This window comes from Xiphophorus couchianus, chromosome 10 (genome assembly GCF_001444195.1).
Source record: "Xiphophorus couchianus chromosome 10, X_couchianus-1.0, whole genome shotgun sequence".
NCBI lineage: Eukaryota > Metazoa > Chordata > Actinopteri > Cyprinodontiformes > Poeciliidae > Xiphophorus > Xiphophorus couchianus.
Genome location: NC_040237.1, coordinates 6,980,597 through 6,998,909, shown reverse-complemented (window position 1 = coordinate 6,998,909; position 18,313 = coordinate 6,980,597). Strand labels below are relative to the sequence as shown.

Below are 18,313 nucleotides of genomic sequence, written 5' to 3'. Positions count from 1 at the left end.
GGATTATGACTCAAATTAGAATTTTACACAAAACTAATAAGACAAACAAACAAATTAAAAAAAAAACAAAACAGAAATATTATATGGTATTCGACACAATCATGATGGAGACTTCTGACAAGATAGGAGTCCAGCAGACAGTGACTGACATCTTCCACAAGGAGTGTAAGACACAGAAGGTCAGTGCTTGCTTTTCCCATAGCTTATTATGGTAAACCATAATAACTGAAACTTGAGTGGAAGATAAAAAAGTATGGTGGAGTAAATTCGACCCTATAGAGATATCTTATCTGAGCTAAGGATAAAATTGTAAGTAATTTTCTTTAGCTCTAATACAAGTTTGTTTTCAGATAAATGTAAATGATCATTTTCATTGGGAAATCAAGGAGTAATAGTCTGGAGAGGAGGTGGAGAGACACAGGATACAAACTGCATAAGGTCCAATGTGAAGTTTTCAAAGTCAGTGTTGATTTGGGTTGCCATGCCATCTGCTGGTGTTGGTCTACTGTGTTTTCTGACGTCCACAGTCACAACAAAGCCATTTAACAGGGAATTCTAGAGATCCCTGTTAAATGGGTTTATAACCTTTCTAGAAATGTTGATTTCATTTTACTGCAGAACTTGGTGAAGGCTGACACTGCCAAACGTACCACTGTTTACTTTAACCACATTGGTTTTACGGAGCTTAATTGGCCAGTAAACTGGCCTGATAGAACGCCTACAGAGAATCTACAAAGAACTGTCCTGAATAAGATTAGAGACAACAGTGCCACCATTGGAGAAGAACTAAAGGCCACTATTAAAGCAACCTGGGCTTCCTTTAGGACCACTAGAGCTACAACCTGATTGCATTCATGCTACCAAAGCAGTGATACATGCAAAAAGATGCCTCAGCCAAGTTGTGAGTATGCACCGTACATTACATGGCATACTTTTAGTAGGCTTTGTAGGTAGACAAACATTGCATGTAACATTCTCATTTCTGAAAAAACAGGTTTTGGTGTTTTTCTAAGCCATAAATAAAATCTTAAAATATCTCCCGCTGCCTGTTATTAATTTATATAACTTTCACTTAGATTGAGTAAAATATATATTAACTTATGAATAATTATTCTTTTTCATGTAGGACATCTGTAGGTGTGTGTGAATTGAGAATGCTTGAAATTCCACACCTTTCCAGACAGAAAAGGAGCCCTGCTATCTGTAAAAGCGTATAATGCACAACATGCTGAGAAAAAAACTTAAGTTCAAAGACAAAAACCATCATAAGACCTAGAAAACCCCTCATCTGGACTACTTTAAAAGCTCACAAGAAAGTCTGACTTTTAAAGCAAATTAAAAATTATTATCTAGTATTTTTTTAATATTAAAGATGTTGTGTGAAACTTTAAAAAACCAGCAGGTGTCACTCTAGAAGAGAGCCCTTCACAGTGTTGTGTGATGTGCACCAGGTGCTGTCTCTGGCACCAGAAGGAAGTCTTGGACTGCAGCCTCAGTGACTTTAATAATGAATTTCCTGCAGTATTAGACAGCATTGAACACAGGCATTTTTATTAGTAAAAGAATTTTTATGTGAATATATTATTGTAAGAAGAGGAAGGGAAAACTGCCCGTACTTGGGTTTCTATAAATCCACAGGTTTATGATCTATAAACAGTGCCTATAAATAGAATTCACCCTCTAGGATTTCTTTTGCCTTTTTACTGCCTTTGCAAATGATGATCAAGAAAATGTGGCTTTTCAAACAAAAATTTACCACAAAACAATGTTGCTGTCAAGGTGCAAACTGACTCCCACAAAAATAATGACAATTGAATAAAACATTAAACATAAAATGAGTGCATCCTGCGATGGACTGGTGACCTGTCCAGCGTGGACTCCACCAACTGAATGCAACAAAAGTAAAGAAATCCTGGAGAACAATTTGTTTCCATCTGCAAGAGAATTACAGCTTCATGTTCCAACAAGTCAACAACACAAAGCATCCAGTTAAAACTACAAAGAAATTGTATGAAGGCAACAAGGTGGATGTTTTGGAGTGAAAAGAGACATTCACAGCCAATCCTCCTGCAATCTGACAGAGCTTGAACAGTTTTGCCAGGAGGAATGGAGTGAAACTGCAGTGTCCAGATGTGTAAGCATGACTGAGGCCTGTCCACACAGACTCTATGTTGTGATTGCTATCAATGGTGCATCTACTAAATATTGATTTGAATGTCTTAAATATCTATTCAATCACCTATTTTATGTTAAACATTTTAATTTAATTACTATTGGAGGAAATCAGTTTTTGCTTTGACAAGAAAGTTTTGTAAAAGCAATAAAAAAATGGGAATATTTATAGGCACGGTACAACGCAATATAGAAATAGTTAGCAACATACCCACAATTTGTAAATATAGCTAAATTATTTTAAAAAAATGTACAGAACAAAAAACTTCTATTGTCCCTCTAACTCTCGTGAAACTCTGAATGCTTCAGAATCTATTTTTTCAGCACTATTTTAATAATGTAATGACCTTTTGAGATTTATGAAAGAGCGAGTCTGCACCCAAATCAATCAAATCCGTAACTCCTTAATCCTACAGCGAGAAGATCAGAAATGGCTTGTGAAAAGGGCACACACAAGCGAAGGTTCCGCACCATGTGGGCAGGATTGAAACCCTTTGCCTTATTTATTTATGCTGTCAATTTTTCCACTAGGTTTAAAAGGAAACACAGTCATTTAGAGTTCTGCAGCAATAATTGCCAATTGTCTCCACCACTGGTGTTCATGCCTCAGTCACTGGGAAATTATGCTATGTAATTAGATATTTGGCGGCTCACCGTGTTTGGGTTTGTGTTAGACTTGTTATTGGCAAGCAGTAATTGCGATGACATTTGCTTGATTTGCCTTAGAGGGGTGGATAAACAAGTGAATAATCCTTTGTCTGTATTTAATGCAGGAAACTATGTTTTAGTTTATGTCTACTTAACAAATATGTATCACACTGCGTTGGTCTATCAGAAACAATGAGATTCATACAATCATTGAAATTACTATTGTATAACAAAATGTGAAAATGTTAAAGGGGTTTGAATACTTTTGAAAGGCACTGTCTCTATTTTTGAGACAATAAGCAAACATTTTTATTCATATTGCATTTTTTAGCCTGTTTCTGTGTCTTACTGTTTATTGTCACTTATAAAAAAAACAATCATTAAAATTCATTGCATTACATGTGCTGATTATTAAAATAAACCTAACACAGATAAACATCACCTTGCTCATAATTAATAAGCTTGTATCGTGATCTAACCACTAACAGTAACAACAAAGTTCATATTCTGACTGTGCAACAATTTGCAAATCTTTTTGCATGCCTACTCACGACCAGAGGGAGCTCCTGCCCTGCGTGACGACCCCCGTGAACCTTGTCAGTCTCCTAGCATCCACTTCTAACCACTGAAGTGGGTCATCTCTCCCTGCACACCAGGCCCCATCATACAAGTCATCTTCATAAAGGCCAGCCTGCAGATCATACAATCATACAAAAGCCATAACAATCAACATATCACTGTTAAATCAAATATACCATTTAGCTATGGTGCAACCTGAAGTTATGATATTTGCAAAACTCCAAGTCATTCTAGCTCATGATTGTCTAATTTTATGCACATTCTTTTCCTTCACAGGAGCACAAATTTTGATTATGAATTTAAAAAAATGAGTAGCATATAAAAAGTATTCAGTCTTATTGAGTTTCCCACAACCAATCAATCAAGTTTATTTATATAGCACATTTCACCAGCAAGGCAGTTGAAAGTGATTTACGTTGTGGATACAAATTAAAAAAAAACATAATAAAAGCATCATATAGTCAACAGTTATGAAAACTAATAACATACATCACATTTTGTCAAGAGCCATTGTCAAAATCCTCAATAGACATCAAATATGTTGGTCAGTGTTCCATTTATTATGGCTCAAAAGCAAATAGGTTGGTTTTTAGTATTGATATAAAGGAACTCAGTGTTCAGAAACAGAACAGAATGTCTGTACTGTCTCTGGTTCCTACTTATTTCTAAGTGGATTCAACGTTTTCCTCATGTATATGAAATCGATTCCAAACACTGACAAAGCAAAACCAGTCTTTCAAAAAAATGAAAATCTCTTATTTCACAATGGTGAATGCTTTCATTTAGGACTAATGCTCATTTGGCAATGATAGCAGCCTCAAAATGGTGGGTATCAGTGCCAAGTGTCATAAAACTCTATACTTTGGAAGTTTTTCCAATTTTTCTGGATGAAAACTCTTCAACTCTGGTCAGTAGACAACTGTCTTCAGGACACAACAGACACTTTCTGGGTTCATGTTTAGAAACTACCAAATGCTCCTTTTTACTTTCTAAAGCCATTTCTGTATTCTTCATTGTAAATTCCTGTTACTCTTGACACTATCACTATCATGAAAGACCAAATTGATTGAAGTAACTGAGGGACTCTTAGAGCTTGATTTTATCTAGTTATAATACCCTTTCACACTATTGTGTATCAGCTTTGCATTTTATATGGCTGATGCTCCAGGATCATCTCCCTGCTTTTCATCTTCAGTCACACTCATTCCTTCCTGTAAACATTCTATTAGCACACTTGATACAACACTCTGTGAACAGTTAGAGTCTTTCTCAATTACTTTTTTTAATATCATAACTTTGTGGAGGGTGTCGAGGACATGTCAATATGGCATTTTCACCATGATTGTGTGGACCCTTTTACACTATTGAAAAGCCAAGTTTTGTTTTGAAAAAAAAAAAAAAAAAAAAAGAGTTTTCTTTTGTGAAATTATGTAATAATTTTTCTGGGAAACTCAATTTTTGGTAATTACAAAAATTACCAGAAATATTACACTATGTGCTATGTTGTAATACATAAAGATCCATCTTTAGATGTGATAAGAAAGAAATACAAAGCACAGATTAAAATTGGACGCAGCACATGGCACAATGGATGAAAGCCTGGGGTTATTCTGTTTTTGACTTTGTTTTCATTCTTATATTCTGGCTGTGGATTCTGTTTGTTGGGATTGCCACAACATCAAGATGGATTCGTCCCTTCTATTCATCCATTCTGTAAAGGTTTATTAACAGTTTCCAAACTTTATTTTTCTTAGTCATATCTTGATATGAAAATATTTATTACCGCCCTGTTGGTGTCTGGAATCCAAACAAACTGTTGTAGCTACATAAGTGCAAATAAACCAAACAGACTGGAAACTGGCCAAACTCAAACTAATCCTTTCAACATCTGCTCAATATGTGTTTCTTCTGGCACAATCTCTGTCCTCCTTTAAACTGTTCACTTCAGCACACAAATGTTCACATCCAACAGACAACAAGTCCATTGTTTTTCTGAATTAAGACCATGTGTTTGTGTATTTCATCACTTGTGGAGCTGGATTTGGAGCGGTTCAACTTGGGAACCAAGAAGACTTCCTTTAAACAGCATCTCCTTGGTAGGTCTTGGGATATGCAGTATTATTTTGAGGGCAATAATATCATCTATTGTTAGCTTTTATAGCAGAAGTTATAAACTTTATGCTCAAAGATTCGACCCAATTAAAAAAACAAGATGTCTTTTTTCAATAGATTTTCTATTTTTCCATTCAGACTTCTGGAATTCTATATTTTAAATAGGAAATACTTTGTTATATAGTGTATATATATATATATATATATATATATATATATATATATATATATATATATATATATATATATATATCCAGCACATCCAGCCATGGACACAAAGACCCAGGGGTACACCATCCCCAGCAGAGGTCCCACAAAGCAGCCACCAGGAGGAGTGAGACGTCATTTACTCGGGCTCGGGCACCGACACCGATAACCATCTTTGTACTGGCAGACAGAGGCACAGGCCACTAACAGGGAGTGTAATGGCGAAAAATAGGCCCGTCAATAAAACCACACATGCACCTTAATTAAGCAAATTTACACACAGACTAGAATCATCACAGAATCCTTTAAAATCTCTCTGCCAGGTCCCTGTTTGATAGTATTTCTGCACGGACAACAGTTCTCCTGACTACCTGTCTCTGATTGGATGAATCCCTGATAAGTCTTTCTGACCTCAGATTCCAGCTGCGAACTTTGCTGTCACTACTTTTGTTATTGGATGACATATCATATAGACATATCAAAAGACTTCATTTACTGAAGTCTGATTTTGGTGTCTCAGATTTGAGGGTCGTAACTTAAGCAACATTTGACTGCCTTCTCCAATGCCTTGTGTTCACAAGTTGTTTCTGCAAGTTGTTTCTCAATTTCGGGCAGGTAACTTAATAAAACAAATGTGAGCTACACAGTTCAACAGTTGCAATATGATGATTTATCCCCTTCAAGAGTTTTACAAACTGAAATGAGATGGCATTTATGAGATATGTCTTTCCAAGACGATTAAACATGATGTTGAACTGAAGCCTTTCCTCAGCCATGTATACCTTTGAATTGCTGAAAGTTAAAAACATCAAGGAAATGTGAGACATCCTAGGTTGTCATGCAAGCCCCAACATATCCATTAAGCTTGGCTAAGATATAGCAGCACTTTACATTCTCATTTTACCTGAATGTTAAGACGACCTCTGTGTGCACCAAGACCGTAGCGTTTCGTAGACGAAGCGTGAAGCTGGAAGTCATCAATCTTCAGAGTCTCCAGTCCTATGGGAGGGCATTCTAGGCAAAGAGAAAAGACAAATTGGCCTGTGATGTTAATGCTATGTGTAATAATATGCATTACTCTATACACTTCATATCTGCATGTAGAGTGTACGACAGCCCCTGTCACCAGGAACCATGAAAGCTTATTTCAGCAGTAATGACTATTTTGCTCTTTTGCACTGTGAGCTGGAGATGTGGGGGGGAAAGCAGCAAGCAGCTGCACTCAGCACTCTGTCATCAGGAGGCTTCCCTCTAATGCTAATTTAGTGAAGGTTTCAGGCCAGTAGAAGAGTATTATTCACTCATTGCAGTGCTTTTTCGGATGCCAAAAATATCCAACCTTATACCACAAAAAAATGGGGTCTGCAGAAAGTGAAGCTTGTGATGGTAATTTGACAATTAAACTCTTGCATACTCCAAAACATATCAAGCATTCATGATGATTATCAATTTAACACTATGAATATTTGAGAACTTAATAATTTTGGATTGCACATTTATTAAAGTTCAACAAGCCACAACCTGAATTAAATTGTTGAGCTGACTAAATCCGCATTTTATGAGCATTTGCTTTTGGAGCTTTAGTTTGTGCTGAAACAGAATCAGTAATGCAGGCAACACTCATAGAAGAAAAACAGAGTTGAGTCGAAACATGCAAAAGCAAAAACTTTGATACATTTTAAAACAATTTTGAGACAGACCAACACAAAGTTGTGCATAATTACAAAATGAAAGAAAAATGATACATAATGACAAATGTTTTTCCTAAAGAAAATCTGAAAAGTGCGACATGTACATGATTAGTCTCTGTGACTCTGTGAACCCTAAAGTGCAGTGTAATCAATTGACAATGGAGCTAATTCATAATCAGAGTCCTCAGAGACCACCTCATATTTTAGATGCGTCTCTATTCCAGAACACCAAATTCAAATGATCGCATACTATCAAAAACCGAAAAGCCTATCAATCATCACTTATTCAAGTCAGGTGTGTGGCAGAATGGAAATATCTTAAACATGCAGGGAAGTGATACCTGAGGACTCAAATTGAGAAACAGTGGTTTAGATCAAAATATATTCATGTGTTAAAATAGCTCAGTAAAAGTCCAAGACTTTCAAACACTTGGGAAAAACTGCTGTTTACGATTGCTCTTTATCTAGTCTGTGTTTTAGCTACCATTTATGAAAGTAAGAGGAAAAGATTTGGTGTCCTATACACCAAATCAAAACTAGTAGAGACATGCCCCCAAAAACTGCAATTACTTTAAAGATGGGCTGGATACAAATTCAAGCCACACTTCTCAGATTTTTATTTGTAAAAAGTTTGCAAATTGTGCGTCATTATCCTCAAACTTCACAATTTTGCTTTACTTTGTGTAGGAATATCACATAATATCTACCAAAAATCCTTTATGTCTGTCGTCAATGACAATTCTTAAAATAAATTCATGGGAGTATGAATACTTTTGCAAGGCTCTATAACTTCCCTCAGCCCTGAAAATGCCATGGGGTACCCTCCACAAAAATTACATAATGCTGCCAAGGAGAGAGATATCTGGACCTCAGAAAAGAGGTAGACAAGTCATGCCCAGATCATCAGAGGATGGACATTGTTGTAATGTAACTCTGCTACATTACAACAATGCAATAAAACTCTATACAATCACACTCCATCATGCAGCCATCTTTAAAGATATCCTAGCTAAGGTCAGCATGAATGAGTAGCAGACACCGATATAGTTTGTTTCCAAAATTTGTCTGGCAAGTTTTTATTATGGAAAAACGTCTGCAAAACATATTTTCTGAAGAAATTAAAATTGCCCATGCCTGAAAAGGTTTTCCTTTCATGCCGGAGGGAGTTGCAGTTTGTTTGAGCAAACTCCAGCATTTAAGTGACTGCAGAAACTGAGATGGTGCTGACTAAATGCAGCTCTTTGTGTAGGAATCTCTCATCTCTTTACACTACAGTGGATGTTAACCAATAGGGCCAAATGGGCAAATCAAAGCTGACGTGTGAAATCTCTGCGGGTCGGCAGCTCTTTTGCGTTAGATCAAGCCAGAGCACAGAAATGGAACATCAGAGGAAGAATTTCCGATTCAACGCTGGTCTGTTTGTACATGCAGCACATGCCGCACATGTCGCTGTCACACGGCCAGGACTCCCTTCACAAATGAGCTCCCTGTGGTAAGACATGAGGAGGATTTGGACTTGCTTTTTTACAGATTTTATTCATTCAAGTTTGGAATAAACTACTGGAATGATTTATATTAGAAAAAGGAAACAGCTGTGCAAGGACAAGCTATGAAAATTCTATGAGGAAGAGACAGCATGTAATGTAAAAGAAAAACAAACAAAAAAAAAAAACACCACAATTATTTAGGGAAAGGTTAGTTCCTCGTTTAAAACTGGAGTAAAGTTTAACTAATAAACCAAAAGAATAAGTAGGGAAACTTATACAACCTAATTTTTAAATTTTTGTCCATGAACACTATAGAATTGCCAATCAACATGTTTCACAAAGCCTTAGCCCTGATGGAAGGCCAAAGCAACAAAGGTAGCTCTACAGATACACTCACACAAAGCAGATGTGTTTCTGCTATGCTGCAAAGCCGTAAATCATTATCAACATCTGTGCACAATTCAGGGAGACCCACACAGGAATAAAGCATCTGGCTTCAACAATAACGTGTAATATGAATCATATTTTAGAAAAACTGACATTTATCTCTTCCTATAAGGCTCTTGGGATGTCACTCCACTTGGAGGTTATTCGGGCTATTGAGATCAAGTTATTTTCTCAACATCTGGAGGCTTTTTTATGTTTTGTGTGTATTGATTATGTATTGTATGTTGTTTATTAAGTGGAAGCTTTAAGCTACCTCTAAACAAAGAGTTCTTGACAGATTTGAAAGTTGTGGATTTCTGAGAACAGTAGAAGACACCAGAAAAAAAGCCTTACATGCAAAATGTATTATATTTTTATATAGTTTTATATATACAAAATGTATTATATGAAACTAATTGGAAAGCTACTTGGAGTCATAGAACCAATGTTCCGATCCTGAAAGCAAGGCTATTCACACCCCTTAAACGTTTTCACATTTTATTCTGCCACCACCAAAGATTTTACATATTTTAAGGGATTTTATGTAGCACAAAGATTAGAAATGGAAATGGAAGAAAAAGTATCCATTGTTTTTGAAATGTTATACAAATGAAAATCTAAAAAGTGTGGTGTGTCATTTCTGATAATTCTTTGCAACATAGATCTAATTAAGATTATAAGAATATACATATATTTTAAAATATTGCCTCATATTTTCAACTGGATTTAGCTCTGAACTTTGGCTAGGTAATCTTAACACATGTATATGTCTTGAATGCTTTAAACTAAACCAGTATGTTAAATTGTTTAGCTTAAACCATTGAAATTAATTATTTAGTTTAAATGGTTTCATGATTGTTGACTTGCTGGAAAGTGAACCAGTGCCACATCTTTTCAAGCCAATAAAAGGTTTTCCTCCAGGATTGTCTTTTATTTAGAATATCCCATAGCCCTATAAACTGAGAATATGTTCAGCATGATGCTACCACCATCACACCTCAGCCGTACGTAGCATTTTGAATGTAGACTAAAAAGTTCAGTGAGTTTTCTTTCGCAAGGTCTTAATTCTTGTAATGGAAGCATAAGTCAAGACAGTCAGATGCCAAGTCAAGATGTCCTGTCATCAGAATAAGAACATCAAGTTGTCTCCTGTTAGGAGGTTCATCTTGTATATATAACATTTAATAGTTACATATTAAGTGTACTTACTTTTAATATGTAACTATATATTGAATGTAGTAACATATAACTATAACTAGTTAAATGTAATTAGTTATAATTTACAAAGTGATATTTAACATAGTCACTTTGTAATTATATTAAATGTAGTTACAAAGTGGAAGGTGCATTTAGAATTTTACATGAACCTCATAAAAGGATAGGAATTAATCCTATTACATAGTCCTTAATCCTATTAATCCTCATACTAGGAAAGCTATAAGTATTTAGCACCTGTGCTTTTCACTCTTAGTAAAGAAAGTTCAATTAACATCCAAGAAAAGCTACCGAGGTATCTGGTCTCAGTGTAGCAAATTTATTGCAACTACATACAACACCTTACAGCCAAAGAGGACATTAGTGCCTCTGTGGTTGAAATTCATGTTGTAGAGCATCATTTACATAACCAGAACCTTCCTCAAAGTAAAAGTAGTTTTTCCCAGAACATTACAGCTTTCCAAAATATTTGTAATCTCTGAGAGAAGTACTGTTATCCCATCCTAACAGTTCCTGTGGAGATGGAAATAGATTTCTGGCTCTTTGGAGGAAAGATAGATTTTATGAGATCGATAAATTCCCTCAACAAGCAAGTAGCTCTGGTTTTTCACTCACCCTCTGTCATCGAGTTGAACTCTGCGACTCCTTCTGAGATGATGTTTGATTCTTTCAGGGTGCTCTTCTTATTCTTCATTATCTTTCTGTTGGGTGTTTTCACTGAGAAAATGACACAAAAAAATTAAAATAGTACACTTGCCAACTTTTTCTATCTTTTATTATATCACACAAACTTGTATGAATCATCTTCTAGGGTTTTGTGAGAAGTGTGAGACTCTTTTCTTCGTCACCCCGTGTGAATTGCATGTGATAAACAAGTCAGCTTCCGTGTTCGGGGATAAGCAGCTCGGTCGTTTCCGGTCTATTGAAAATGGCATTTTACACCAGGTGCTTGCAGGGCTTGCCCAAAGTAACAATTAATGATCGATTTGAAACCCCAACAAGTATGCTAGAGAAAGGTTTTAAGATGTACGCCTCGTTATACATTTACATATACGAAGGTGAGTTTTACTCTCTTTAAACTTTGTGGCTAACATTAACTTTAGCTTATGCTAGTAGCCACTATTCTCGGACGTTTTTCTTATAAAAAATGTGCATTTAACTTATTCTAATGGACAATGTTTTTACCTTATTTTGCATTTATTTTTGAGTACATTATGTGTGTTTTTTTTTTCGTTAGTGTCAAACGGAGACCAAGTAACGGGGGAGATTACGGATCGGGCTTTTTGCTTCCGAAGCATGAGGAAACACAACAAGCCCCAACAGTAGGGCAGCTCTGGTGTCAAGAGTTTTAGTTCAGCTGACTGTTCAGGTTCAAAGTTGTTGCTTTTAGAAAAATATGGCCGTGTTTCTTAAGGTGTATTATTTCGTTTTATTACTTTTGCATGCTTCTTGTTAAGAACTCAAATAGTGTTTACAGCAGTGTGTACAGGCGGATCAGTTGCTCGGTTGTCTGACTGTAGTCCAGTCACTCGTTTCCATACACTGGCTATTTCAGGCTGAATGCAGAAGTGATTGCATGGAAATAACACAGGGACAGCTCCTTTATTTACCATCTGCCTTCCCCCTGTAGTTTTAGGCTGAAGAAGTTGATCCGGAGTGAAGTGAAGGCTGCAAACTTTGCTGTGCGGCGAATGACTGGTAGCGACCAATATTTACAAGTCACCGTCTTCTTAATTCAGGTTCGCTTGAAAATCCATGAAAACTTAAAAGCCCATTATATTTGGAAGACAACAATGTTCACAGTATTGCTTTATTTGCGTCTGAAATACGACCTTGTCTTTTCTAGCTGTCATGGTAACTCAAAGCGGAAACAAGAAAACCCCATTTCGCTCTTGCGGATTTGACGTCTGCGCCGTCAGAGCCCATTGTGATAAAAGAATGCAAAATCTTATGGGTAAATCAATATAAACCTCATACATTTAGATTGACAGAAAATTTACATTTGTCCACAGAAATATTCATAACGTATGCCAACATTGTTGCACTTTTGATAGATTTTGTCACATTAAAACCACTAACTGTATTCCATTTTATCAAAATTTTGTGTGATGGTCCAAACATAAAAGTAAGCATAACTTTGGTGCAAAAATACAACTATGCATGATTTTTAAAATGTTGTACCCATAAAAATCTGGAAACTATGGAAAGCCTTTGTATTGAGTTCCTCAATTGGAACCATAAACAAAAACAATGACGCAACACTGCAGGATGGAGTGACCGTAGCTTAAATACTCATATTTTTAAACTCAGAAAATCAAGTTCTAGTTGAACCAAAATCGTCAGAAGCAAAATCACATAATCTACAAAGTTACTTTGTAAGTTCTGCCATTACTTTAAGCACTTCAATGCCTACCAGTGACACAGGAGTAGTAAATTTCACTCCTAGATTCCGTTCAACTTAACCCTCTCATGCATGAATTATGATCCTTTGTGTCAGAATTTTTTTCCATTTTTTAAAATTCTTTTCTTAAGGCATATAAAAGGTAGGAAAATTTTTTTGTAAAAATAATTTATTTTGTATTTTTTATTTTTATGTGATCAATTGTAATTTTGTCCAAATACAAAGTTGTTATTTGAAAAATACATCAGTAGTATTGTTCCTTAAGGGTTATCTGATGTCACAATATTTATTTTACTTGCAAGAGTCGTCTACAGTAGAAGGAGGGACCGGGTCGGTTCTCATGCTTTTTTGTCTGTCTGCCATATTGTATTTAACAAAAATAATTTCTTGCATTTGCAGCTGATGGCCAGTAGTTGATGGTATATTTTATGATGCATTAGTGTCCACTTCAGTGGTCTGTGTGCATTTATAACATAAAAATCCACAGGAAGCACAAGAAAATGGCTTTTAGATAGCTGTCCACTGTAGTGACCACTATGCATGAAAGGGTTAAGAGCTAATTTTCTGATCAAATAAACACTCACTAGTTTGAGATAGTAGACATTGCATTGTTCAAGTGAATCTAGTAGTAAAGACTAGAATTATATTTACAAAACAGTTTGAACATTAAAAATATGTTAGTCTAATCTAATTTGATGCAGAGCTTTTAATTTAGAGGTAATGAAAACACTTCATCTTTAATTGATGAAAGGTACATCAATCCAACAAGTGGACTATTGACAACCTCTGAGATTAGCCAACTTACACATATAGAGGTTATTTTATGTTGCTGACAGTTAATAGAGTAGCATGTCAACACTATAGTTATTTGTTGTAATAACACCAAAGGAAACATTGTTTTGTCAAAAAAGAGGGGAGCAGCAAGTTTTGCTTTCATCCTCAGTCCCACCTGCAGACAGTTTCCCTGCTGAAACATGTAAAGTCACATGCCTGCTACATGAGGTCAGCATGACTTCATTCAAACACTATATGCTTGTAAACAACAGATACCATCACACCCCTCACTGTCCGCCAATCACCTGGCAGTTATTTTTTTTTCTTATGCTGACATTTGTGGAGCACATTTCTGCTGTGTGAATATTACTTCTGCTTCAGCACCTTCTGCCTAGCATATAATTTATGACCCTGCTGGAAACAGAAACATTACTTGAACCTACACACATTTAGAGTGACAGGATTATAAAGGAGGTCATTGATTTCTAAAGATAATGTAAATTCACATGTCACTCTGACTTTATTATCTGTAGTTAATTTCACAGGAATATATCTAAGTTTTCATTTGTTTATTTTGTTCTTTTTGCTTTTAAACTACCAATAGAAAACATTGGATTTTTTTACAGGAATTTGGAATATGAAATGGTAATCCACTGTCATCTAGTGGCAACACTGTCTCATAGAAGTTTGCTGAGAAAGTTTCACCAGAACCTAAGTTTTCCATGTAGCACTATTTGAAGTTGTGTGCTTTTACCTGGTTTTGTAGAATCAGGGATTTTATCTGTCTTCTTGTCATTTCCCATCTCTCCCTTAGGCATTTTCCGTGCTGGCTTCTGTTTTGGTTCTCCTTGTGCGTTGGCTGTCGAGGAAATTGACTTCTCCGGCATTCTAACCTGATTGTACCGTTCCCTTGTGAGCATCTCCTGCATGTAGTTATCCTCATCCTCTTCAACAGAGGCAAGGCTGAGGTCTGCAAACCCTACAAAGAGCAGCAGAGCCAGAGGGGTCAGAAGGCTGAGGAGTTGCCCTGTCATTGCCCGAGGAGGGGGATTATCTCCGTTTGAAAGTCAAGATCTAGTCTCCAGCTGAGCCTCCTGGTGCTGCCGGTTCTGCGTCCCATCAAGTGCTCGTCTTTCGCTACCCCTCCCCTCCAAAGCAAAGAGTTCAGAAAGTTGTCAGAGCGCTCCAAGTCTGTAATGAAGGCAGCGGAGCCAGAGGGTCCATGGACGCCTCAGTCTGGGAAAAATACAGTGAGGGAGGGAGAGACAAAGACAGCAGCTGATGAGGGAGCAGGCAGGAAGGAGGCAGTGAGACAGGTGATTCACACAGAAACATTGTTTTTTTTTTTCTCCATTTCAAACCCACCCAGCTTGTAGACACATAACATTAGTAATGTAATTGTATTAGTCTGGGTAAAAGTGAAATGGGGACAGAAACATGGCACTATCTTCTTCTCCTCCCAGCTTTTTTTGCACATGAGCTGCTTTAACAAAAAGAAAAGCTTATTTTTTACACCAGGACAAATAATTCAGTCTTTTGAGTACCTCACTTTGTTTTTATTCTAACAAACAGTAGCGACCAAAAGTCATGCTTTGAGGTTAGTATCAATTCAAAAGCTCATATTCACCACAAGGCATCTTATAAGAAAAACAGGTCAAATTGATATCAAACTATACTGAATTTCATTAAGTCCAATATATTCCAAACATACAGTTCTATTCAGATCCAATTCACTCCAAATTAAGATGCAGTTTCAGTTTATATTTTTACGCCACAATGTAAAAATGTATTTATTTACAAAGCCCATCCGACTTCATCACTTTGCAGGAATCCTTGAGCATGATCAAGCAAGTAGCAACTACAGACAGGAACCACTCCCTTTTCATCAGATGAAACTTATGACACAACCATATTAGTGGCAACCTGCCATGACCTGCTGGAGTGCAGAGAACAGGAAGGAGACAGGTCCTCACAGAACTACTAAGCCAGGGCTGATTTATATGGAAATGAAAAACAGAGAGCTCACAATGTAAATGAGACCAAAGAGAGACACAGCTAAACATCCAAACACTGAGGCAGGGTGACTTTCTGTGAGAAAGAAACTCAAGAAGAATATGGAATCTTAATGGCAGCAACGGCTCCATCCAGGAGAAAAACACAACCACAGCTTTTATTTTCCAGTCAGAAGTGCTCTTGTAAAGTTACAGTTAGCTTAATTTTGAGAAGAGATCTTAATGAAGTATGCATTTATTTTATTCTGAAATGATATATGTCATTTAATACAGCATTCCTCTGGAAAAAGACTCATTTGGACATTATCACAAAGCTGCAGATAAACAGATTATTGTGAATCAACAGAATCCATCAATTCTGTTGGCAAATAAACACATTCACATACATACAGGCTTCCTTTTAATCTTCACACATGTTAAGATTAACATGACAACAGACAAAGAATTCAAGTCAAGTCTCAACTATTTGGAGGACAAATCTAAGTTAAGTCTGAAGTTTTATAATTTTTGCAACTTAAGTGAGGCCTGAGTTACTATATTTGGAAGAGTCATGACAATGTAAAAAAACATTAATAACAGAAACATCACTATCAAGGACTCCAATGAGGAGAAAAGCAACTAAGCACTGAGACAGTGTTGCCCGCTAGAGAAAAACAAAGTAAAGCCAGCAATACGTCTATGAATGACTGTCTGTGAAAGAGACACAGTTAAACTAAGACGCACTAAGCCAATGATACTTTGCAGAAGAATAAATATAGAGTACACACAGTTGTTGACAATAGTAGTTCATCATACACCCCTCCCTCGCAGCCCCCCCCCCCCCCCCACACACACACACACTCACACTAAATAAAGACGCTATTATAGAAGCAATGAACACTCAGCACATTTTATAGGAAAGGTCAGGAATTACAGAAAGTTAATGGCAGCAAGCGCTCCATCAATGACTGTCTAGGAAAGAGACACAGCTGGACACAAAATCACTGAGTTAGGAGTATCTGTCATGGTAAAAAAAAAGAGTGAGGAGTAGCAGGATTGGTATCCATTGCAATACAACAACTAAACTTCTGAAAAACACTAATGAAGAACTTGTTGCTTTCGAGCACGCTGCTCTGCTTTTTGCAGTGCTTTGCCTGTTTCAGTCAACACATCTGAGGGCTGAGCAACACTTTGCACATTAACAAGCACTTGAAATTTTCCCAAACAAACTGTCTGTGGAGCCAGACATGTTTTTACACAGGGATGGCGCTCAGCCTCGTGTGTCACTGATCATTACATCAGCATTGTGTATTGCTCAGGAAGCTTTTACCTCCCAATTAATTATTCTCTACCTCAGTCTGACTCAAATAGAGCAGCTGGTGAAGCTTTGCTTTCATTGGAATAAAACCCGTAAAGTAAGCCTTAAGCTGTCACATGACCAAAGCAAGATTTCATTGACTTTTATTTATTTAGTAACATTATAAAGACACAAATCTTGTTTATTACTAAACTCAATGTTTGTTATTCATCTTATTCTAGTGCCTTTTTGACAATACTGTGCAAAAGCATATAAGATCTTAATTTAAAGCTTTTGAAATTTTGCCAGGCAAACATGAAAATCCCTTAAGCAAATTGGTTGCATGAATACCACTTTAGATGATAACTGAAAAAAAGATGCTCAGAAAGGCCTGGAAAGATGGATGGAAACCCAACTTATACCTGAAACTGAGAGCGCGTCTGAACAGAAGCAAAAAGGGGGGCTTAGTCGGCAGTCGAGTTACAGAGGAACAGGATCAGGAGTGGGTGGAAAGCTCAAGGCTGCCAGCCTCTGTGTACTGCTGGCACAATGCTTTGCCAGCCACGCAGGCGCTCAGCATTCGCCCACTTCACATTGAGGCTACACCCATCCTCAGCTGTCTGACGTGGGGAGGGAACGGAAGGAGGGATGAGAAAAAGGCTGCCAGGAGGACTATAAGACTTTACAGCATGAAGAGGCCTGGGAGACATACAAAATCCTTCTTCTCTGCACAGCTTCAACTCAGCCATTTGACATGCTAAATGATGTGGCACATGGCAGCAAATACAAGTTTGCAGAAAAATCCACAAGCCATTGATGTATAGCTGTGCAATTGTAGGGCAGAAAATGTGCATGATTGTTTGTCTTTGTCTCTGTGGTTTTATTAAAGTTAAGTAAATCATCTTTCCATGATTTTGAACCAAGTCAACAACTTTACAAACAGAGCCACTGAAAATTAATAGAGAAGTTGAAAGTTGTCCGCTTAGTACGTTCTGGTCTAAAAGTTACCATCCATCTTGATTTATGTTTTGTCTCTGAGCCTCATTGAATAAAAGCCTCCTCAGTTGTTTTTATTTGGGTGGGGGGGATTGCACAGCCTCTTGGATTTCCATTTGCAGTCCATGTTTTCCTGGCTGCTATAAATATTATTGCCTTGAGTCTGTCTTCTCATCTGCCATGAAATCTACTGATAAATGTTTTTTTCCTCTCTTTTACTTCTTAAAAGTATTTAAACTTTGAATTTGTGTGTGATACATTTAATTCAGCAACACATCTTGAAAGTATTTTCTTGCTGTTCTTATTATGCATCAACT

General features: G+C 36.8%; 1 protein-coding gene across 1 annotated transcript in view; it reads right to left on the bottom strand.

The window, feature by feature from the left end:
* cpxm2 (carboxypeptidase X (M14 family), member 2) overlaps nt 1-14,930 on the bottom strand; it is a 37,788-nt gene extending 22,858 nt beyond the window's left edge. The window contains exons 1-4 of the mRNA XM_028029683.1: nt 14,467-14,930; nt 11,153-11,254; nt 6,623-6,732; nt 3,372-3,511 (exon numbers count right to left, since the gene is read on the bottom strand). Coding sequence (XP_027885484.1) covers nt 3,372-3,511; nt 6,623-6,732; nt 11,153-11,254; nt 14,467-14,746 — 632 coding nt within the window. The 5' untranslated portion in view covers nt 14,747-14,930. The remainder of the gene's footprint in view (nt 1-3,371; nt 3,512-6,622; nt 6,733-11,152; nt 11,255-14,466) is intronic.
* Between the last annotated feature and the right edge of the window lie 3,383 nt (nt 14,931-18,313).